This window comes from Hippichthys cyanospilos, chromosome 2 (assembly GCF_059441005.1).
Source record: "Hippichthys cyanospilos isolate Australia breed blue-spotted pipefish chromosome 2, RoL_Hcya_1.0, whole genome shotgun sequence".
NCBI lineage: Eukaryota > Metazoa > Chordata > Actinopteri > Syngnathiformes > Syngnathidae > Hippichthys > Hippichthys cyanospilos.
The window spans coordinates 22616373-22640586 of record NC_142370.1 but is presented as its reverse complement, the minus strand read 5'-3'; the positions used below and the strand labels follow the sequence as shown (position 1 = coordinate 22640586).

General features: G+C 40.8%; 1 protein-coding gene across 3 annotated transcripts in view; it reads right to left on the bottom strand.

Annotated features, from left to right (window-relative positions):
- Positions 1–8794: 8794 nt before the first annotated feature.
- Positions 8795–24214, bottom strand: part of LOC148427864 (FERM and PDZ domain-containing protein 4-like) — a 37909-nt gene continuing 22489 nt past the window's right edge. For 2 of the 3 annotated variants that reach the window (XM_088408356.1, XM_088408355.1), the window contains exons 2-16: positions 22650–22766; positions 20899–21050; positions 19920–20022; positions 19640–19685; positions 19332–19436; positions 19084–19191; positions 18574–18705; positions 17503–17622; positions 17079–17215; positions 15564–15690; positions 14540–14629; positions 14250–14432; positions 14001–14139; positions 12801–13784; positions 8795–12720 (exon numbers count right to left, since the gene is read on the bottom strand). In XM_088408356.1, the coding sequence (XP_088264482.1) occupies positions 9509–12720; positions 12801–13784; positions 14001–14139; positions 14250–14432; positions 14540–14629; positions 15564–15690; positions 17079–17215; positions 17503–17622; positions 18574–18705; positions 19084–19191; positions 19332–19436; positions 19640–19685; positions 19920–20022; positions 20899–21050; positions 22650–22766 (5755 nt within the window). In that variant the 3' untranslated portion in view covers positions 8795–9508. Of the gene's footprint in view, positions 12721–12800; positions 13785–14000; positions 14140–14249; positions 14433–14539; positions 14630–15563; positions 15691–17078; positions 17216–17502; positions 17623–18573; positions 18706–19083; positions 19192–19331; positions 19437–19639; positions 19686–19919; positions 20023–20898; positions 21051–22649; positions 22767–23060; positions 23277–24214 lie in introns of those variants that run through there. The other variant, XM_088408357.1, reaches the window with a different exon arrangement.

The window sequence follows — 24214 nt, the reverse complement described above, 5'->3', positions numbered from 1 at the left end:
GACAGCAAATTTCTATGATATTTGGTCTGCAGAAGACCTACTTATGTTAACTTGAGAGAGTCAAATATGGAGAAATCGGGAAAGAGGGGTACAGTATATAGAGAATGAGAGAAGATGAATGACTACATTATGTCATAAGAAAGATTTTCCGATGACCCATCATCAATTTCTGCCAAAGGCACACAGGGTGAGAGGAGTGTAAACCGTTGGATTTCATGTTTGTTCAGAAGAGATTATTTTAATAGTCAGCAGCACAGCAGGCTGTGATGTTGTCATTCTAATAGCCAGGATTCATTCAAAACCATATGATTAGGATAGAAGACACAAAGAAAAGTACTGCATTCATTGTTGTTTTCACAAACTGCAAAACTTTCAAACCGCAAGAGCAGCGACAAAGACTCTGTAATTCAAGAGCCAGATAATTGGGGTGCGTTGCACCTAGTCTTTCTGTGCGTACTGCACACACATTCAATCTCAAATATAGCTTATATGGTACTGTGACATTCAGAATAGGGAATGATTCATATTAGGCCTTTTCAAAATAATAATAACTCATCGCAATTTTCGCTGATAGAATGCCAATATACGTAGACGCTGTCAGAAGATTACTGTGTGAATTACATTCTTCCCCGTTTCCATTCATGTGCTGAGTGAGCATTAGTGTCATAGCTGTATAAAGTGCAGATTTACATTTGACTATTATTTGAATTACTCATTATTACTTTACATTTTTCCTCTTCATGTTGGCATGATGGGAGTGGCAATAACTGTATGTGCATTAAATACATACAGTTTTAAATGATTTTAATTAGTCATTCTTCATCCTCAGTGACAACAAGGCCTTGCTAAAAAGATGTCTCGAAATAAGAAGGCACTTCTTTGCAAATATTCTCCTCTTGCCAAAGTCCAAAACAGCCAAGAAAAGGCCTTCAATCGACATGACTGTCACATGACCGTGCCTACTTTATTTTTTCCTTGCCCCACCATTTCCTGTGACGGGAAAATTACAAGAAGTAATTTGTAAAACATTAAATAAAGGGTGGAATTTTGCTTATCTGGAAGGAGTGTAAGCTGTGGTTATAAAAATGAAGCATTAGAAGAAAAAAAACTGACTGCAATTTTTGAAACAGCATGCCAATTTCAGGCAGCATAAACATCAGTTTTTCTGCTGTGCACACAATTTGACAAAAAATCTGGAAGGCTGCAATGATTGATTTCAGACAGTAATCAAACACGTTTTACCATACTAAGATACACAGTCCAACCACTCGCACTAACATGTCAATGACTACGAGTGAATAATAAAACAAATATAAATAAACGGTTGTTATTCAAATCCGTGTCAATGAGTGACCAAGTGGTGGCTTGTTAATTAATCGTGAGAATTAGTTCATGATAAAGGTTGACTGCAAGACACAGTGCATATGGAACTCAGTGAGCTACAGATATTTCCGGATAACTTTGGGTGGTTTGGGGGTAGTATCATTAAAAAGAAAAAAAAAAAAGTCACACGCAAAACCACTTGTTTGCACACCAGTAAAAGAGTTACAATTTTTCACCGGCATTATCAGGACTGGGAGTCCATATAGGACAGTTCAATTCCAAACCAAACATATGAGAAAAATAGATGGATGAGTGCATGGCCGTTCTTTAAAATCTTGATTGAAGGCATTTTTCGTTCAACTGGAGGGGCGTTCAATGACCACTCACACAGTGAGACAACAAAAACATCTCGAGGAATACTCATTCAGTGCACCAAACAGCATTGACGAGTACAGGGGAAAGCTACCCGTAAATATTTTATAATTTATCCGACGAAACAAAAGATAAGCTGCTTGTCAACTCAGATTGCATGAGTAGGGGATACAACAGCTCCTAAAACTGACAAAAAACATAACTGACTAAAAAGAGTTGGATAACTGTGAGTGCAGCGACTTGTTTAGCGCTGTTGAACTGTCATTCAAGCTAAATTAATGACACCAGTACCACTAATTAGAATGAATAATGATTCGATTTGTTACATGTAGTTCAAGGTGAGAATTTATTGTTTATTTGATTTTCAGCTCAGTGTGACTGTTCCGGGTTTTTTATTTTGAAAATCTGATCACCCATGCAATAAGTCAGTTTGTGTATGTTTTCATCAAAAAGCTGCATAAAAATGTCGATATTTTTTAGTCTGCCGGTCCAGTCACCTCATTCACCATCTCTCACCATATCTGTTCAACCTTTTCCCCGCCAATCAGCACGAATAACCAACAGTTGCTGCTAATTACCTGCTCTATATAAAACTCTGTCTCCGTCCCCCAGAACTCGCCAGATTGTTTCGGAAACCTATGCCAAGCTTTCCAGCATTCTCCCTCACCTGCCTGCCCGTGTACCGACCCATCCTGCTTGCTGACTACTCTTGCCTGTCTGTGTACCAGCATATCCTCTCTCTGACCACCCACCTGCTGGCTGGCAAATCTTGCCTGCCCGTAAATCAACCCCGCTTGGCCTAGACAACTCACCACGGCCGTTTCTCTGCCTACAGCCTGTGAACCAGCAATTCTTCGGCAAGAAATAAAGATACTTTATCAACTCAAGGCATACCTGCCTGTGCATGCTCTATATGACATGTTTTTTTCTTTTTTCTTTTTCCTGCACGTCAAATCCTAAAATCAGTTGGCTGGCTCACTCTCCTGTGTAAAAGCAATTCCATGAACAAATTAGCCACCCTACGTTTGTGGCTCTTTTAAGCATGAGGATAAACATTCCTAAATCCTCGGGCACTTTAAACGAACTGTCCAAGCAAGAGAGGTTGGATACGACACACTCTTCTTTCCTAGTCTCTACATTGGAAAAACTGGGGCGCCATGTCTGGAAGGCCGTGGCTAACATTTAAGATTTTTACTTTTAAAATGATTCGGTGGCACAATTGCATGCAGGCTGATATCAGTCATTGTCCATCACTGGCTTAGAACTTCATTGCCTGACCTCTATGAAACAGTAAATTGCATTTTAAACTATCCCTTTTATTTTTGACAGTAGAACCAAATAGCATACAGTGCTCACTCAGCTCACGCTTCACTGCTAAGCTCAATCGGAATGAGTGTCAAGAGTACGCCAGTAAGCTCTACGCCTTAGTGCACTATCAACGCATCCGGCTGAGGAAAGGATGGAGGGGAAACCCAGCCTTCATCTCCTGGCAAAAGAACTGAAATGGATTAATACAACTGGATATAAGAGCAGCTTCATATGAATAGAATGTTGTTCCATAATATAAGATTTTTTTCCTTTCAACTATGATGATGTGAAATAAAGCCATAAATGGAGAACACCCATTAAATAAAATGCTTTGGAGAGTGAGTTTAATCAGTTAGGGGTGACTTAGTAAAACTTCCTCGACTGTAATCGTACAAAAGGTTGAGAGCTTTGCATACTTTGCACCACCCAGTGATGTTTTCTTTTCCGCTCACTACTGTTTGCCATTAAACGTTTTTCGGCTATTGTTTTGTTAGAATTTGTCTTTGATTTTTTTTCTCTCTGTACTATACATTAGAGAAATCATTCATTCATTTACGCGTTCATTCACACATTCATTCAATCGTGACAGTTCCTCAGATTCTGAATTGTTCAGACTCAGGTATGGGTTTTGAAACCCGCATGCTTTGTCTGCAAGATTTTGCATTAGAGCAAAATAACACAGTATGCAAGTCAAGTGATGAAGTGGCAAATCATTCGTGCTGCAAGTTCCCTTTCACTCCCCATAAAAAAATAAAAAAAATAAAAAGGGAATTCTTGTGTAAGGCACAGTAAATCAATTAAATACACAGACCTAAAAATAAATGTGCCGTTAATTTTTACAGCTTATATGGACAAAAAAGCCATATTGGCTCGATGAAGAGAACTTTACATTTTGATTTGACAGCCTAAAAACCTTTTTTTTAAATGAGGAAAAGAGGCTAAAAGTGAACTGGAGGGATGGTGTTGAAACTCCTGCAATTGCTTTCAAGACTCTAGATTGCAGCTTTGTATATCTCATAATGAATCTTATGTTTATATGTGTCAGGTTACTCTACAAGAAAAGTATGATTAAAGAATGATTGATGCCATTAAGAAGTGAGAAGTTATCACATTTTACATAATGTGTATTTGTGTGTTTATCCTCATATAAAGTGTCAAAACATGATTGGAGCCACTTGCTTGGGTGACTATTTGCGCATGCAACAACCTCCAAGATAAAAGAGGTGGCCTTTTGGGGGTACTTGCCTTTGTATAATTGCCTGTGATCTGTTTCTCGTCAAGCTCCATGCATATTTCTGGATCTTGACAGCTTCTATTATGTTTTTCCTCTCCACTCCCTCCACCGTAGAGTTTTCAAACAAGATATTACCGCCTGCCAGAGTGCCTCACACTCCAACTGTGCACTGGAAGTCAATAATTTGGACTGACAAACATGGACCTCACCATGACCTTGCATTTATTCGGTTTTACCGTAATTTCCCAAATATAAGATGCACCTGTGTACAAGACACATCCTTAATTCGGAGGTCAAAATCGGTTCCTGTGTGTAAGACGCAGCAATACTTTGGCAACAATGTATTCCATCATTTTTATAAGAATTCCCGTCATTCGTTGGTCGGTTGCCCAGACGGATGTCCATCAGTGACAGACTGACGGACAGTCTTTTGATGCTGGCGGTTTGCCCACCTCTGGGACTCTAAATTTGAAAAGTTAAGAAATTAGATGACTACTACAACAGACAGGTAAATAATACCTTGATACTATCAAATTTGGAATAAAGCACAGAGTATGAGTTAACAAGTCACAAAATACAGGCCATCTTCAATCATAGCAAAATGATGAGCTAACTCTAGCGTACAATTTCTCAATGTTTGAGGCTTATTCTGTCTCACAATGGCTGATGAAGGTATAGACAGCGTCAGACCATTAACCGGAGTGACGGCTGACGACAGAATCAGGGCATCCCATTTTAACTTCACAAGGCTTCGATATTTCGCCACGAATGCACTGTCTAGTCATTACTTGTTTCCTTGTGATTTTCTCATGAAACATATAGCAGCTTTGTCGTCATCTCAAACATCTGCATGATTGTAGGAATCATTTTGAGTAGTTATTATACATTTGCCGTGATAGGATATATTTGCAGCATAAATGAGTGTTTTCAGCTTGGGTATGGCTACAAGAGGACGACTCGACTGCAGAGTGCGAACAGCTGATAAGAAGACATCGACAGCAGAGCCCCTGGGAGGTGACGTCAGGACCTCTGAGCTCACATCCACTACCAGAGAATGTGAGGATTGATAAAGGATTCTTGCTAATATTAACACATAAACAAGTATACTGTCTGCCAATTTTACATGGAATCAGATGCCTCTGTATCATATAAAATGGGGGGTGTTAGAAGTAGCGTTGGAGAACGAATGTGCAGTGAACAAATAAACGCTACACTCCTTCTCCCTCTCGATCCCACTCGAGAAAATTATGAAACTGAGTGCCTTTTCTCTCTTTATTGCCTAATTATTGTAAAAGTCTATTTGGTGAACCTGACAATGATTTTCTCAGTATTGTAACTATTTTGAGAAGTGCGAATAGATATGTAGAAAAAATGCGTGTGCTTATTGATCTTATGTCGTTATAAGTGAATACTCATAATCACATCAGATCCATTGCTGAACTACACCTACTGAGTATAATTAAACCGAGATGTTTCACCACAGGAGCTTTCAAAGACTCTGCCAAAGATTTTACATACAAATTCCCCACGTTATGGGCTCAAAGATTCAATTTTGTGGAAGAGATCCCTTTATGACTTGTAAATAAACATATGGTACAAAAATAATCATAACAAATTTTGCAGAAGAAAGTAATTTAATTTAATAACTATTTTTCAAGTTTTCAGGCTTGAATGATACAGTCTGTTAAGACAGAGATATTTGAAAAAGACAAGAAGCCAATACTCTAGTCTAAGAGCCAGGTTAGTAAGGTTTTCACGGATAAGACAACACTGAGAGCCGCGCTTCATTACAGTACATCTGAAATGAAGATGGGAGCAGCATGTGTTTAGTGTACTTCAGTTAATCAAGGTTGTATCCATATCGTTTACAGTCATAGAAGCAAGCAGACTGAACTAACAATTAATAATTCAGTGTTCATTAAACAAGAACAGTTTGAATTGTTCGATTATACCTGCGTTATCGTATTTTGAAAGATTGCATTTAATCTGTTAAACCACGCCGTATTCCGTATTTATACTTTCTAGTGGTCATTTACCTTTCAGCAGTGTTTGTGTTAGCAGAGGTTGTTACCTTTTTGGTTGCGAGTAAAGAACTCGCAGACTGACCCAAAATTAGTCAATCCTCGTTCACCTGCAGGGGCATTAAGATGACATTTATTTGTGTTAAGAATTCTTCAAGCGCTTTAGTTTCGAATGTTCAGGCTGTCAATCGATGTGCTTTTACAAGCTCTGATTGGCTGGTTTTGTGGCACAAACGTAACGCGTGAGCAGTACTGAGCGAACGCAGAGCACGATTCGAGTGAGCGAGAGCTCAATGTTGAGCAAACGCGATGTTGAGCGAGGGAGGGAGGAGTATCGCGAACGAGAGCGAGATGTTGAGCGAGAGAGGGCTGTCCCGAGCGAGCAAAAAGGAATTTTGAGTGAGCAATTTCTTTTTCTGTGTTCAAACTCCATCGGCGCGCGCTCAAACTCTTATTATTACGCGCTCAATATTTTTTTTCTTGCGCTCAAAATCTTTTTTCGCTCGCTCAGTTTGATTTTCTCCGCTCAATTTTTTTTCGCGCGCTCGTAATTGTGGCACAAATATAACGCCATATAATTTTAAAAGAATGAAAAACGTGTTGGGGGGGGGGGTGAGGTGAAATAGCTGCATCCTAGCACGTCCTATCATAATGCAAAAGAAATGTCTACAACTATGAAACAAGGCTTGATTACGTTAACACCGAAACAAAACAAAGATAGTTTATTGATAGAAAATTGGAGACACATTACTCTATTGAATGTGGATTATAAAATTATTTCCTCAGTGTTTTCAAACCTAATCGTTTAAAAATAATCTAGGTGAAATCATTGGTGAAACTCAAACTGGTTTGATGTCTAATCGACACATTAGCTCCAATATTAGGCTAATTCTTGACTTAATGGATTTCTCTGAATATCTGGATACATTTGATACAGTTGAACATCAGTTTTTATTTGATGCACTACAATGTTTTGGTTTTGGTGAAGGGTTCATCTCTGTCATCCAAATCCTTTATAAAAACATTGATAGTTGTGTCATGTTATATCCTCACACAACTAAACGTTTTCCTGTTTTAAGATCTGTTCGTCAAAGGTGCCCAATCTCTCCCTTTTAATTTTTAATCTTTGTAGGATTACTCACAATACATATTTTGAATGGTCCAAATTTTAAAGGGGTATCTATGTTTGGCAAAGAAATCAAAGTGACCCCACTATCTGATGACACAACTATTTTTTTTTTTTTTACAAGACTAGGTAGATAGTCTTGGTAGATAATGCTTTGCTTTTGATTCAACAATTCTCCAAGGCATCTGGATTACAGCTAAATAAATCAAAATGTGAAATTCTGTGCTTAACTCTGATTGAGGAAAAACAATTGAATGGAATATCTGTAAAGCAGGAAGACAATTACCTTGGTATTCTTGTCTGTAAAAATGTTAAAGATCGCCAACATATTCATTTTTCTACAAAACTTAAGAAAGCAAAAACTATTGTTGAATTGTGGCTTCAAAGAGGTATTTCATTGTTAAATTTTATTCTTCAAAAAACTAATCACAGAATTAAAATCCAGGATAAAAGTATGATTACTTATTTCATATATAAAGACACGGACATTTGCAATATTGTCTCTGAAATTTCATTTTCACAAAGCCAAATTTTTAAATTTCACTCTGTGTTTTAAAATATTCAAAAACGAAATTGATATTCATTTTTAGTCTCTTAAGTTTGTAAAAAATAAGAAAGGGAAAATGATTCTGGACAATTATTCTATTTTTTTTTAAATGAAGTCTGTGACTTTTTCTTTGTTGTAAGGATGTTATAATTATCTGGAATGTCTCTGATTGTTTGCGCATTGCGTGTTGGTGTATTATGTTTGTTAAGGTGTTATGATATGATATGTGATATGTCAATTGTTCATGTTTATATGTCAAAAAAAGAAAAAGCATACATAGTTGTAGCTGTTTAGCGTAAATGAGTTTTACACACTTTGAACACCACTAGGTGGGGGTGTTTTTGCATTTCTGTAGGAGTGAGCTGCTGTACAGGAGCCGTAGAGAGAATACTGTTTAAACCTGTACACGTCATTCTTCTTGACTTGTAAATCCTCTTGAAAATACAGTATGTATAAGGCCACGGTTTTCAACTTCTTTTCCCTGACGGCAGAGCAGCTCAGACATTTACGGTCTTAGACTCCTATCAACACACGTACACCTTCAAAATATTTCGTTTTATTAAGATTGTGATTTGTTTAAAAACAAAACAAAAAAAACATTTTATTTTGACATCAGATATCACTGCCTTAGATACATAGTGTTTTGTTAAAATTTCAAGCACAAAGTTGATCTCAAAACATACACAAGAATGTAAAAAATAATAATTTTAATATAGTTAAAACAGTCTTAAATCAAACATGGCCCTAAACAAATTGCATTATATATATACAGTATGTATATATATATATATATATATATATATATATATATATATATATATATATATATATATATATATATATATATATATATATATATATATATATATATATATATATATACTGTATATATATATATATAGTGTATACATATAATGTTTTTATAGTTCTAATAAACAGGGATAGAATATCAAGCAGTGTTAAACAGCATCACATTGTAAAGCTACTCTTTAATACATATTTGCTCTCAGACTTCAAGATTGCAACAGAACACTGTCTGTTCATTTTCATAAATATAACCTTGAATTTAGTAAAAGACATCCCTCACATTTGCTTGCATTGGAAGAATTTCATAAGCTCAATGGCAAAACTGCACTGAAGGAACTGACTGGAATTGCTACTGCAAAACTTGATTGAACACACACACCCAAACCCACACCCACACATTCAGTATGCATGTGTGTACATATATACTGTGTATATATATATATATATATATATATATATATATATATATATATATATATATATATATATATATATATATATGAAAATAAATAAATTACATAATGCACAAGGGAGTTCCAGGTGTCTGTAAAGTGTATCATATAAAGGTCATGAATATACTTGTTTTGTTATTATACATTAAAACAAAACCAAGTGAGGTGAAGGCCGTTTTTTTGGGCTATTTTTTCAAATTGTGGTAGCTTTTTTTTAAATGGCTAAAACACAGTAGTCTCAGAAAGAACAAAAGGATTCAAAACAGACTTCTGCTGACTGCATAGGCCACACTTAGACAGCAAAAGGAGTAAAGGAAACTACTTGCTAAGCAGCGTTTTAAGAGAGCGCGTGAGTGCGTTGGCGATTGCTGACATGGTACTCGAATGTCTCACCAGGGCCTTGACACTGTGCTCTCCTGGTGCTCCGACAGTGGCAGCCTCAGCTGCTTTGAGTAAACAGATATAGTTCATGACGACCTCATCCACTTTTGCTACCACCTCTCTCTGTTGGTGTGAGGCTGAGGTGCTGAGTCCCTTCACGAGACACATGCAAGCTTCACAGAGACAACATAGCACCTGAAAACTGCACGTCACAGCAAGCAGCATCTCCTCGGGGCTGCTGTGCGCCTGCGCCATTCGCCGGCACGCCCGCCCTAACTCTTTGGACTCCACCGAGAGGAGTTGCTTGGATTGAGATAATTCCTGCATTGGCATTTGAGCACCTCGATCGCAGCGTCCTATGCTGGACCTCACCAACGCAATGAGCTCACTGGCGTCCCGCTGGACGTCTGTGAACCCGGAAGGGAAACTGTACATGCGGTCCTTAAGGGCATTGACTCGAGCCAGGCGGTCGCTAAAGCTCATGTTGTTAAGGACTTCACCATATAGCTGCTCTCCAGCTGCGTCCACTGCCGAGCCACAGGGGAAGATGGCAAATGACGCGGCGCAGTCGTCCCCTATGTTACTTCCGCCACGGCTTCGTCTAGGTGTGTCCCAATCGCTTTCATCATCCTCCCCCTCGCTTTTACGTTTAAAGAAGCAGTAGCTGAAAGGTCCGTTGCACCTCCAAGGACTGGTGTCCAGTTTTTGTGAGCCCTTCATTTGCTTATTATCTTTCTGCAAAGGAAATGCCACTGAAGCCCTTCTGCTGTCTATCCCGGTGCCTGACGGCCAGCATGTGGTGTGGGATGACACTGAGCCCTGGGAGTAACTCTTGGATAGCCTCTTTCTAGTCGGCCTCCTCTGGACTTTGGTATCTCCTTGCTGGGGCACAGACGGTGACAATGGCTGCTGGCTCTGGCTTCGATTGGGCCTCTCAAACAGAACCTCCACGCTACCAGAGCTATTGGTAACATTACTCGAGCTGCGTTTTAGTTCCCGGCCCCTTTGTGGGTAATTATTGAAAGGATCCAATTGTGAAGGGATTGGGCTGACAGCATGAATGTGGTTCTGATTTGGCCGTGACAGGGATAAATGGAAGGCATCCTGTGTGCAACCAGAGTCATTGGAATTGATGTTTGCTCGTGCTGGAATTACTACAGAGGGAGGGGGAGGCTGTGAATGAAGTGGTGGGGATGGAGAGGAAACGCCAGCCGTGGTATTTGAGGACATACGCCTGGTGAAAGCCGAAGGACCCCGTCCGAGCGAAAAGTTGTTTAGATCTGCTCGCTGTCCACCTAAAAAGGAGGCAGAGGGTTGAAGGACCGTGTGCCTTTCTCTTGGGTCGGATCTGGACCAGTCGTCTGAACCACCGCTTGGATGGCTTCTTGATCGAGATGGTGGTCTACCGGTTGCCCCGCCCTCATGGGTCACGTAGCCATCTTTCTTATACAGTGACAGGAACTGATCAGGGTCCATATTGCTCCTTTCAAGCTCACTTTGCAGTCCAGAAAAGGAGCTTCTTCTTTCCGCATTTGCCTGCTGGACGTTTAACTTACCATTTGGGCCCTGAGTGTGCATGTCAGGGCTTCTTTTAAGTTTGGCAGGAAGTGTGGCGGAGTTGTATGACTTTGGATCTTTACTTATCATCTGGAATGCATTGGGGTTTACCGAATTTGGGCGAACAAAAGGGGACGATATCGAAGGGGGGATACATTGGCATCGAGGGACTGTGCGATTCTTAACCATCTCGACAAGCTGAGGGTTGCTTGTGATGTAGCGACGAGTATCTTTTTTCACGCCGCCGCCCATGCCGGCACTGTGTAGTTTTCCACCTTGGTGCATTTGGCTTACAGTTAGGTAGTTGATCAATTGTCTGTATGCCTCACTGCCTTCTTTTTGGTTTGACCCTTTGAAACAGGGCTTTTTGCTCGTAATTGTTTCTTTGTGTCTGGAGGGTGTGGCAGAGGAGGGGCGTCCAGGGTCAGCACCAGCAGAAGGAGCATGAATGTTGGGCAGCATTTTCCGAACAAGGGCGGGGTCTGCATGCGGGTGAAAGTCCTTTGCTTGTGGGAACTGCCCAGGTTTCGGTTCTTCATAGTTTAAGACCCGGAGTAAAGATGACGAGGAACTGGAGATTGGATGTCGCTGTAGGCGGTGGTGCTTTGACTCAATTGCCCCCGAACCAAGCGGTGAGTCGGTCGGGGTGGCACAGACGCTGCTGTTTGCACTGCCGCCGGCATCCAGCGACGAGCACAGGGAGCCCTGAAGAGAACTGTGGGCTTCACCTTGTAGGTTTGAAATCCTTTTAGCAAGATGGTACTCACACAAACGTGCAACACTTTGCTGTCTGGACATAGGCTGATGTTCATTCTGTATATCTGAACCAAGGTCTGACCCCATCAGTCTTTTGTTTTTGTTTGGGGACATCAACGATGCAACAACTAGATGTTCATCTTGCTCGACAGCTCTGTTATCTCCAGCGCACTCCTCTAGTGTAGACATGTCCAAAAGGCTATCAGATATAGAGGAAGCAGGACGGGTATTTCTATGATGCTCACTGGGGCGGCTGTTCTGGTCACGGTCATGAGCACGAGAGTTTTCTTCCAAAAACGAGTTACGTCTCATTTGGCTTCCTCCTCGATCACAGAATGAACTATGCTGATTATTCTCAAGTTGAAAGCTTCCGCCCCGCCCACCTCGGTACCCTTCCCTTGTGCTAAAGGTGTTATACTTCCTGCTTGAGTCTTCAGACTTTTTTTGATGCTTGCCTCCTGGTGTTGTGGAGCTTGGCCGCTGAAGAGTGGAGGGGAGGTTGGTCAGAGATCTCACACCCAAACAGTCCCGCTGGAATGGCGCTTCTTTGTCCAAATGCGGGCTTCGTCGTGGAGGGACGGCAGGTGGTCGGAGGTGCTGTGGACTTCTGGACTTCCTTAGGGTTGTCCCTTCAGTGCTGGGTGAAACAGGGAACTCTGTCTTTTCCTCAAGTAAAGGCTGGTACCCCTCCCTCGTGGCCACCAGAAGTCGCATGTGGCTCTCACTGAGTCGATGACAAGCAGCAAGCTCAGAGAGCTCTGTCATTTCTGACGAGTTCGTCTCATTCCCAGAGTCAGAGGAAGACAGAGGGCTAAAGCCCCGAGAGGTGTAAACACCTACAAAACACATTTAAAGTGATTTCACACAAGTGGCACATACAAAAATCATCCATGACTCTTAATACAAATCAACAGACCTGGATTGTTCTTGCCGGGTGGTGGATGAGGTGGTGTGGGCCTCTGTTCAGAGACGGCCAGTGATTCAAGTGCCTGCAGAGTGTTAACCACACTGTTGTCCAGCTCCCTCTTTCCCTCTCCTCCTCCCTCTTCTTGAGTAGGTATCGCATCAATTAATGAGACTGGAATATCATCATCGCACGGGCTCAGAAACCTTCCCTCAGGTATCACATCTTCATCTGAACTGTCACGAAAGCCCGGTGGTGGGGCTGCAATTGCGAGGTTTAGCGTCTGCAGCAGTGAGTCGTCCTCATCGTCGTCAACCGCGTCATCCCCCTCGGGCGGAGGCAGTGATGTGAGGTCGATGATATCGTCACTAGGTCCAGAAAGCATGAGAAAAGAAGCTTTGCCGGCTGCGGTGGCCACTCCTTCGCCTGCTTCCCCATCACTTGCTCTTCTTCCACCAGTGGAGTCTTCTTCACAAGAAGCCTCATCCTCATCCTCTGCATCGTCCGTTGTGTCACGATAAAACAGGTCTCTTAATAGTGGCTCCTCGCCTCCTTCCTCACTTATTATGTTGCTGTAGACATGTGTCAGACCGCTGAAGTGATATGACGCTCGTTCCTGTGCCTCGAAGTCGGTATTGTGCAAATAAGTCGGTCCGTGCTCCGCTACCTCAGCACCCTCAGGAAGAGGTCCATAGACTAAGCTCCGATGCTTGCTCAAAGGTGGGTCTCCTTCAAAAATGAATGATACTTTGGCATTACGAGGAGAGTCTTGAGGTTTGTTTCTGGTCGAGGGGGGGAGAGGAGGTGGGAGTGGACTCTGGTTTTGAGGATCTCTGTCAGGGTTTTGCGGTTGATGAAAGTAGGGATAAAGGTTGTCTTCTCTCTCCCCATTGTCTGAGTATTGAGAGTCCCTGTAGAGGTTCACCTGGCTCTGTGATAGCTCCTCGCTGTCTCCAAAAGATGTGCTGTACGGCCACTCAAGAACATGATCCTGACCTGTAGTTAAAAGTTTAAGGGTTTGTGTATCATTACAAATTTGTGAGTGCACACAATAAAGATCTTTGCTATACATAAATAGCAAAAAATATACATACAGTACTATAAATATATATATATATATATATATATATATATATATATATATATATATATATATATATATATATATATACACATGTATAATGAAGACTTCGACAAGTGTACTGTACTTACTGTTGTCATCCCCTTCCGCGTTATTACAGTGGACCATGTTGAAGATACATCTTCTTGAGTCCACTAGAAGGCGATAGTAGCCTGCCGTAAGACAGGCCAGGTTCATTGCTTCACTCGACTCCATAATGAGTGTGATGGGCTTTTAGAGGACCAAAGTGGGGGAAAGTAAGATGGAACCATAGAGAAGAAAGAAAATTATTCAAAACGCATGGTTTTACATGAGTTGGTTCTCAGGTTGACAGTGCTCACCCGGACATCCAGAACATGGAGCTCCAAACGCACATTGTTTTGATCCTCGGTGAGAATCTCAATTCGGTTGACATGGCTGAAGTCAGCCAAGAGGGCCACTAGGTTTGTTCTTGCGTTGATGACGTGACTGATACCATAACGGGGACCCACCAACAACGTCACCTTGGTTTGTTTCTCCCCTTGCTGCGAAAAATGTGATTGAGTGGAGGTCAAATCAAATATCCAAACAGTTTCTTTAGCAAAAATACTCACAGGCTTTGATCAGGTCGAACCCAAACTGCTGAACTTACCAAGAGTATTGATTTAAACTCTCTCCCGCCATAAAGCTGGAGCTCGCTGAGGTACCTTAGGTAATGCACCTTGGCCTGCAAAGCAGTCAGCTGCACAGAAAAGGAATGTTTGTCACCACAATCTCCAGTGCTGCTTTTTCTAATAAAACGTAGCTTAACACTTTCCTTCCCCATTATATATTGTCAATGCATTCCCAATGTACATGAAGAATTTGCATTGGTGACGCATAGCATGCAAAATATATACGGTATGTAACAAACTTTGCTTATCAGTACAGTCACACCAGTGTTTACAAGCTGCGGTCCTGACCAGGCCAAAGTAGAAATTCACATGATTTATATCTGTCGTTGTCGACACCATATTTAACACTGGACCAAGGGTTGCCCCTAAAGGCATGTGAACAAAGTTGCAGCCCGACAGGGATTGTGGCATTTTTTTGTCGAGATAACAGAGGCCATTTTACAGCCAATATGATATATTATATTCAATGTGTCTTGACTTCCCTTTGTGTACAGTCATTTAACAGCCATTGCGTTGTATTACTATGCGTTGATTTGATATAACAATACAACTTTTGAATCTTAACGTACAGTATCTTGAAAACTCGTTTGCCAGCAGACTGGAACACATTTAATTTAACAGTGCCCGAACCCGAGCTTTTCTGATCATGAGAAATGAAATGTTCACATTCACACAAACAAACCATAAAATGAGAAAAATCTCTCAACGGTTTGAACACACACTTAGATATTCAGATATTTTGGAGAAAGAAACTAACAAGGCATCTAAAAAATTGAGCACCTGTTTATGAATTCACATGCAGAAAAAAGAACTGAAGTGAAGCAGCTCTTTAGCGTGCTTCATCAAGCTACTTGCATTAACAAAGTGACTTCATTTGACACGGGTGAGTGAAGAAGCAGGTCTATTTTTGTCCACTGCATCAGAAAACAGAGGGACAGTGAATTTGTGCACATGTGTCAGGAGTTTGCTAACAAGGGCAAAGGAAGAAAGAAAGGCCGTTACTTTTTTCCCAGGAGGCACGAGGTTCTGGTTAGTTTTGAGGATGTGCGTCAGAGCTTTTTTGATGTTTTTCTCTTTCGTGCTAGTCAGCACAGCAGGAGGCAGGAATAGTGACAGGCCCCACTCCTTTCTGTTGAGGGGAGATGGACTTTAACCAAAAAGCACGTTGAAACAAGTTACTGTACTTCTAATGTGAGCAGATCTGATTTCTTGCAAATGTAGTTTAGAGTAAAGGTGTGTCATATCATAACTTGTAAGCTATTCCCATTGAACTTTTTGCGTGTATTTAAAATCTCGTAAAATTAAGGATGTATTCAATTACATCATACGTCATTGCGGTCATTCATTCATCTCCCAGGAATCCCAGAAAGCTCAGCTAACCTATGTGCAAGCAATTCATTCGTTCAAATCTTTAAATCATTTAAAAAGCAAAAAAGACATCTCTTAATACTTCATTTTAAATGTTGATTTTTTTTTTCCTGTACAATTAATGCGTTGTAACGGACTGCGTACAGCACATGTGTCAAACTCAGGGCCAAATCCGGCCCGCCACATCATTTCACGCGGCCCGTGAAAGGCCCATTCCAATTCAAGTTTCCAGTCAAAATATCCCATTTGTAAGTCAAATTGAAATTGTTTGGGGAAAAAAGCAAGCGCTTTTTGCCCTCACTCTCTTTCTGATTTCAAAACTAGTTGAAAACTAGTTGTACGCCGTACAGCATAGGTGTGAAACTCCAGTCCTCGACGGCCGGTATCCTGCATGTTTTCCAGTTTTTCCTCCCCAACACACTGGATTCAAATGATTCGCTTATTAGCATGCTATGCTGGAGCTTGAAAATGATCGTAATCATTTAAATCAAGTCTGTCTGAGAGAGAAGGGTCAAAAACATGCAGGATACTGGCCCTCGAGGACTGAAGTTCTACAACTGTGGTTTACAGTATGCATTACAGTTCATGAAACCAGCCGCAGGCTGCACAAGCCGCACATGTGTGGACTTCACATTATCCACAGTAACATATTTTGCTCTACAAGGGCCTGGGGTCCACTTACGAGGATGTTGTACTGCCACTTAATGGCGGAAAGAGTGTATAACACATCACAGGTTAGATTTAAAATGGTTTTAACGCGTCAAAAATGAATCTGTCACACCCAATTCAAACCTTGACCAAGTAAAAAAAAAAAGAATCAAATTTTATGGCCGATTTTTGTTCAGATATGTTTACAAGGGTTCAATGTTTATTTCTGGGGTCAGGTGTTACAATAGATAGAAACTGTAATATTTACTAACATGATGCACTCGTATGTAGACAGGAGGACTTAAGTTTTGATAGTTTGATCGTCACTGGGTGCTGTTTATGCAAAATACAGAAATCAAGAAGGGCCAAATATTTTTTCACAACATTGAAATGTTTGCTGAATTTACTCTTTGACAAATACTGCTTGTACTAAACGCATATGACAAATAAGGGATTACACATGATACCCGGCACACAACGCACACAATCAAACACACTTACTGGATATATTTCAGCGAGACTTTCTGGCTTTGTTTTGTTGTCAAGGTGAGGATGTACATTTGCAATGCTGCCAAACGCAGAACCGCATCATACTTCAGTTCTGAGCCAAACCGCTCTAGCACCACATCATTGCAACACTGCAAGGGGAGTAGAAAGCAGAGTGTGTCAAAAATCTTACAAGGAAAGGTCCAATCAACTAATTAACAGCTGTAAAGAGGAATGAATTCATTGAGAGTAATTTAGTGGGGAAGCAGCATCGGAGAATCTCTCCCATCTGGTCAGTTTATTTACTAAAGCCATGCATGAAACGTGACCAATAATGCCCCACTTATAGATGATCAAACCATTTTTTTTACCCAAGTTGCATAACGTATTTAACTCCTGGGTTCCAAAAAATAATATGAATTATGGCAAAATCTCTTACCTGCACATAGAGGTATTCAAATGCCACAGCATCTCTCCTCAGCAGCTCCACTGGGTCGTGGGGCATGAAGCTGATTCGAAAGAAGCACTTCATCTTATCACAACCGGGCTTGCGAGTCACCTTAATTGAGAGGGAGAGTTTTTGTGTATTGCCTCCGCTGCTGATAAATGACACTTATGTTTAAATGCTGCCTTAAATACCGAGCAACATTAATCTTATCATGAAAATTCAATTATAATCATGATACAATGTTAATTTGTCACCCCAAACACCCCGAGAATTACTTTCCTTCATAGATTCATTTCTAATATTTCCTTGCTCAATCTGCGCTCTCGGCACCACCTCTGCCCGAGCAGATAAAAATGGCTTGCGAGGGTTACGATGCGGAAGGAAGGCCCTCATACGGCCTCTACACTGCCCCCATACAGCTTGCGGAGCCTAAAAACACACCCACGATATACAAGGAGCCGTGCTTATTTTGACCTTCGGTTTTACACCAGAGTTGGGGACAAGATTACTTGCACAAAGTCAGCCAAGTAAACAACTTTTCATTTATTTGTCAAAATGTCTCTATCTGGCAATATCTGGAAGTATGCTAGCTTTATTGTATTGAAATGAACCATGTGCGTTGGATGGATTTATAAACTCATGCTGTATATAAAGGCTGTTTAATGGGGCTGTTTTTCCTCTGCTAATAACTACCTAGGTTTCTCGATGTGACGCACTGTTTACATCTACTTTAAGTTTCTTGATGTAAAATCACAGTTGTGCACATACGAGTACATAGCTTTTTTTCTTATTTGATGTTTCGTGTCTGGTTGGCTTTAGAATGATGTCATGAAGGGGCCATGGCAGACACATGGTGAGAGGCACGGTTTCAGTCAACGAGACGTTTCACTTCCCGGTTAGAAATGATTCCGGCAAAAAAAAGCCACATTTTTCGATAGAAAAGGCCAATGATAAGCGATTTCATCATTTATATGCTCGTATTTAACTGCGGAACGTTGAAAATACCTTCGTGGTCCTTTAAGCGTGCAAAAAACATTCAATGAGTCAAGCAGGATATTCAACCTGAGCAAGCATCTCTTGTTCATGCAGCAAAAGCAGCCTGTTTCCGGAGCCTTCCAGCCTCTCCTCCAGCATGAGGGAGAAATGTTCAATGCATTTGATGGATAGTTTCTCTTGCAGGGTCAGGATCACATCCTGGAGTAAGCACATATGCAGATAGTTGCCTTAGTGTCTGCGACAAGCAGGGCAACATGTATCAAGCATTCATTGACTTAGAGCGGTAGCCCACAATCCCTTTTGGAACAGTTCTCATCAAAAACACACTTTGATGATTATTTTATGACTAAGACCAGCTTGGATGTTTACCATGCACGTTGGCACAGCACACGTCCCCATTGAGACATTGTGAATTGACTTTTGTTTTGTTTGGGGTATTTTTTCACTGTCAGGGGCCACCATAAGTCACCGGCAGTATCATAGATACAAAATGAAACGTTTTTAGAAAAGTTTCTTCGAAGACTCTTTCTTGCAGGTGAGACAAAACAGTCATCTCATTTCAAGGAATAAACACACCTTGATGGAGGTACTGCTGTCGAAGCGAAAAGACTTTGTTTGCCCATTCTCCAGGTAAACCTTCAGGACATTTGGCATGAACAGAAGAGAGTTGTCCTTCACTGGGTTCTGAAAAGACATCATGCCAGTTCATTCTTGCATTCTCTCACAAATTCATGAGGTTATATACTAATGATTAATTAATTCAGATGTGGCAGTTGTTGTTTTGGTCATAATTTATGTATATGTGTCTCTGCGTTGGAACTCACTGGAACCTGGCCATTTATGATGACCTCCTCGGCAAAGCGCACTTTGACCGGATTGGACTTGAGCATGGCTTTTTTAGCAGCACTGATGAACGCCGATTTAGGGGACTAGAGGCGACAGTCCAAGAAAAGAGTGAGTTGAAAAAGTTGGGATGACAGTTGGAGGGAAGCGGCGGTGCAGGAAAGCATACACACGACAAGCCAAAGTAGAAAGAACAAAACAATCAGTTTATGCGGTTTATGATGACAGGTGAAAAATGACGTTTTCCACAAATGTTGTGGTGTTAGCAAAAATGAGATGATACACTCACGGGATATGGTTGAACAACAGTCAAAAGAATGGATTCCTTGCAGCTCCTGAAGCAGGAAAAAAAGCAAATCCCCGAATAAACAGCAAAGAAGAGGACATAAAAAAATGAACATTTAAGCTGAGTATGGACTGACATTGCACAAGTCGAACACCAAGGGAAACAAAGACAGATTCATTCAACTGTCGAGGCTGAATAGCCCTGACTTGTGCTGAATATACTGTATATCTCTTCGGCGAGCTACAGTAAATTCTTAGAGCGTCTCTAATGTTCCTCTAGCCACCTGACAAGGTCGATGACTCGTTCTCTTGGAGCTGAACTGACAGGTTCATCATTGATCATGATGATCTCATCGCCTGGCAAGAGCTTCCCCTCAGATGGGCCACCTACAACACACACACACACACAAATAGGTGCACACAAACATAATGAACAATGAATTAGGATTTCGCTTGCAAAATATGCATAAATTAGGTCCTTTATAGGTATTGTGTGAAAATGCTATGGTTGTCATATAAAGAGATTGGGATAAATTTACAGTCATAGTTGATGTGTCATCTTTTTAAATTATGTTATTCTCTTTTTTAGATTCTAACGTTATGCTTTCTGTATGTTGATTATATCCATTGTTATACTTTGGGCTTCTCGTGCTTGAGTTGTCGGGGGTTAGACAACAAAGGTTGATCACATCCTGAAGTTGAAACCGATTGGCTGTTTTGGGTGAGAGAGCAAGACGTGGAAATGGAAGCGCATGTGACAGTTGTCGGTCCAATAAATTGTAAATTTAATTTTAAAAAACGCTTAATGGCACCTTTGGTAATTTGGTAATGGTAGAGCAAAATGCATTCTCAGCTAAAAATAGCAACAAAACTGCTACTTTAGCAATCTATAGCAAAGCAAAAAACATTAAAACTGGCTGTTTTTTGGCAGAAAGGTGAGATAAAAAAGAGATGTATTAGATCGTTATTAAATAGAGATAGAATTCATGTATATATATATATATATATTTATATATGATTTTTTTGCATTGTCTTGCTTTACATGCCACTGGGTCGACAACTTTCAATTGACCATTGATAAATTCGGAATGTGATTGATTATTTGGATGGCTAATCACTGATTAAGTGTGCTTGTTTATGGCCTCTGGCAATAATTAGATGTTTGAGTATTCAGCAAAAATACCATCAGACACTTACCCTTCATAAAATCAATGTGAGGAGAAAGCAAATAAATAATCATAATATTTGATTGCTTTCACAAACCTGGCGTAACCGAGCGGACCACCACCGGCTTCTCACTGCCAGCCACAAAGCCAAAACCCAGGATGGGGTCACGCCTCATCTCCACCAAGCGGGGCACAGGTGGGAGTCCATCCAGATGAACCTCCTCAAGGGAGCTGCTCTGGGACACTTGGCTTGGAACAGGACAGAAAGGATAAACGGCAAATACAATCTATAATGGATGGGGCATCATCTGCCCCAATTTCCACCTTACACCTTCCGTCTTTCACTTTTTTTCTCTCTCTTTTCACATCACTGGCACCCCCCGTATTTCATTATCGGGCATGTCCGCATAGTGTATCCAATGGTGGTAGCATAAACCAAATATTCCTGTGATGAAGCATGTTCCAATCTGGGATCTAACCATTCTCATCAGAGCGTTCAATCCAACCAGAGGGAAGAACATGTTGTTGAGGCAAAGGAAGGCTGAATTTCAAAGCTCGAATAGTTGAGGTCATTGATTTGCCATAGCCAGGACATTTGGGGATAAACAGAATGAATTCAGGTATGGACCATGCCACATGACAGCAAGTGTAAGATATTGCCTTTAGAAGAAAAACGTTTGTATCAAAATGATTAAATTTAGATCCTGTAGCACTTTCAGTTTAAACTGTTCTGTTGGTCATTAAATGCATACTTGGCCACAAATTTCTCATCTATCCATTCATCGCTTTTCAAAACCACCAGACCTTAAAAGGGTGCAGTCAAAGCCTATCCAGCTGACTTTGGACTGAGGATTTCTTTCAACGTTATATTGCTACATTTATGTTTATTTGATGTGCACCGACATACAGTAACATGCCACCAACACGCTATGGAGGCCAAACTTAAAAGAAAACACGCACACACACACACACACACACACACACACACACACACACGCACACGCGCACACACACACGCACACGTGCGCGCACACACACGTTGAATAATACCTGGACAATGCAATAGCTTTTGCAAACTTTTCTTTTGAAGTTTTTCCCTGGAGCTAGTGTTCTGATTAGCTTGACTGGTGCTAGCGAATCGTGTTCACGACTAATTACTGCCATCACATTACCTAGGTACAAAAATCAACACACGGCTAGTGAAGAATCATATCAATCAATCATGGCCGATTAAGGATGCGAAGAAACCGCTCGTCAGTTCTGCTGTCAATGATACGGCATAGGTCTCGGGTAGCTGCTAATGTGAGGACAAGACGTATGCTGCATTCATACAGAATCAGACATTCAAACTCCATTGATTCATTAAAAACTGCTAAATGTGATAATAATAATAGTTACTATTATTAAGAATTTTATTATTGATGATAATAATGTCATTGTTTTCTCAAAATTAGAAAACGGGTCCTCAATTTAGTCGATGATTCACAAAATTGCCCTGCAAAAAAAAAAAAAAAAAAAGAAAAAGAAAAAACTGAAAATCGAGCCTTGGGCTGTCGTAAAAATAGATGGATGGTGTTGGTGAAGCTATTCTTGTTTCAGCTGTGATAATATCTGAGTATAAAAATTGAGCATATTTATGGCCATCTTTGGTTCAAATACAAGACGAAGAAAAGCAGCTGATTCTGTCTGTTGCTACGGACAGCAAACTCACTATTATAGCTTTGCCAGACTCCAGCTGTGGCCTTTGAAACTAGCACAAACATTGCAGAGCCACTTGATTCTGCTTATCGTAGAGGCGAGAAAAGTCCCTCAATAGTTTGCGTACGCGGAAATTGTGAATCTACATACTTGGTGAGGCAGTTCTGGGTCTCCCTGCTGCAGTTCATGCTGTCCCAGCTGGACGGAGGCCCCTGCACTCCCACCCAGGAGCCTGGTGGTGGCCAACCTGATGTTTTGTTTTTGTAACTGCAACGAGAGATCAAGAACATTTGAAAAACATTACAGACGTTGCTCCTGAATAACACTATCCTTACGCTACATAACGGTTTAATAAGCATGTGATTTTTATTGGTTGAGCCTACAGAAACATTTCTTCTTAAACAATTTCAGCAGCAATGATCATGGGTAAATTCAGCAAGAGCAGTGCAATTAGCCATAGCATCCAAATATTAGATGAGCCATAATAAGCCGATGCTCTAATGACATTCCACAGCCTCAGCTACTAAAACACACATTCCTTAAAAAACTTGAACTACATACAAGAAAAGTGTATCATCGCCATATGAATCCAGGTGGCTAAGTCCCACATTATGTCGTCGATGGAATGAATGCATCTGCGATCGCCTATTGGAGTTTTTAAACGCACTTCTCCATTGGTTGGAATTGTGGCAAAATGTCTCAAGCGACAGTCATCTCTGTAAAGAACTAAAAAGGCCTTTCATTCTAAAGTTGCAGCACGTGTTGACTTTGCATCCCTGGTTTTCATCCTCCAAAAGACTTCAGCTCCACAGCTACGTTCATACCCTCGAGAGGTGGAAGCTCAGAACAAAATGAGGCTACTGTATTATATAGGGTGCGAGGATCCTAGTGCCGATCAACATTTATCTGTCTGTCATTGTACGACTGAGCAGCTGTGCTCCAAACTGAACCAAACTGCCATGGCCTCGCCTCCTTTATCCCATAATCCCTCTTTCATCAAAGGGAAAACAAATCCAAGCATGTGTGTGTGTGTTTGTGTGTGTGCGAGTATGAGACAGAGGGAATATGAGAGTCCGTGTGCGTATTTGTGCGTATGTGTGCACTTGTGCATCTGTTCATGAATGTCTATGTGGAGTAAGAGGATTTATAGAACGTAATTCTGTGGATGGGAGTGTAATAGCAACTCTGAAAACCTCACAGGAGGTCTGGAAGAACAAAACGCCTCGTAAAAACCTTAACATCATATATATATATATATATATATATATATATATATATATATATATATATATATATATATATTTCACTGCTAAAAAGGTGGTTCAGTTGGGGTATCAAGCAACTATCAATCTTTTGTGCGTCAGGGTACAACCAAACTGCCACTTGTGACACAGGTCAAAATCATACGGTTCTTTAATAAGAAGACCTCACAAAGAAATAATTTGCATGAAAAGAATCAAATTGTTTGGCCACGTTGTCAATGAATGAATTTTAAAAAGAACTAAAATAAGACAATATCCACATCCTCTGAGGTGTTCTAAGATAAGTCTTTCTGTAATAGTGGGGCGGGTTCGGGGGGGCCAAGGTGATGCTGGGGCGTGACTTTGGTTTTGGCATGTGAAGTGTCATTGCAATAAAATAAGGATTGGCATTTTTTTTTTCAGGCACTTTAGACTAACATGTAACCTGCATATACACTGTAAAAAAGTAGTTAA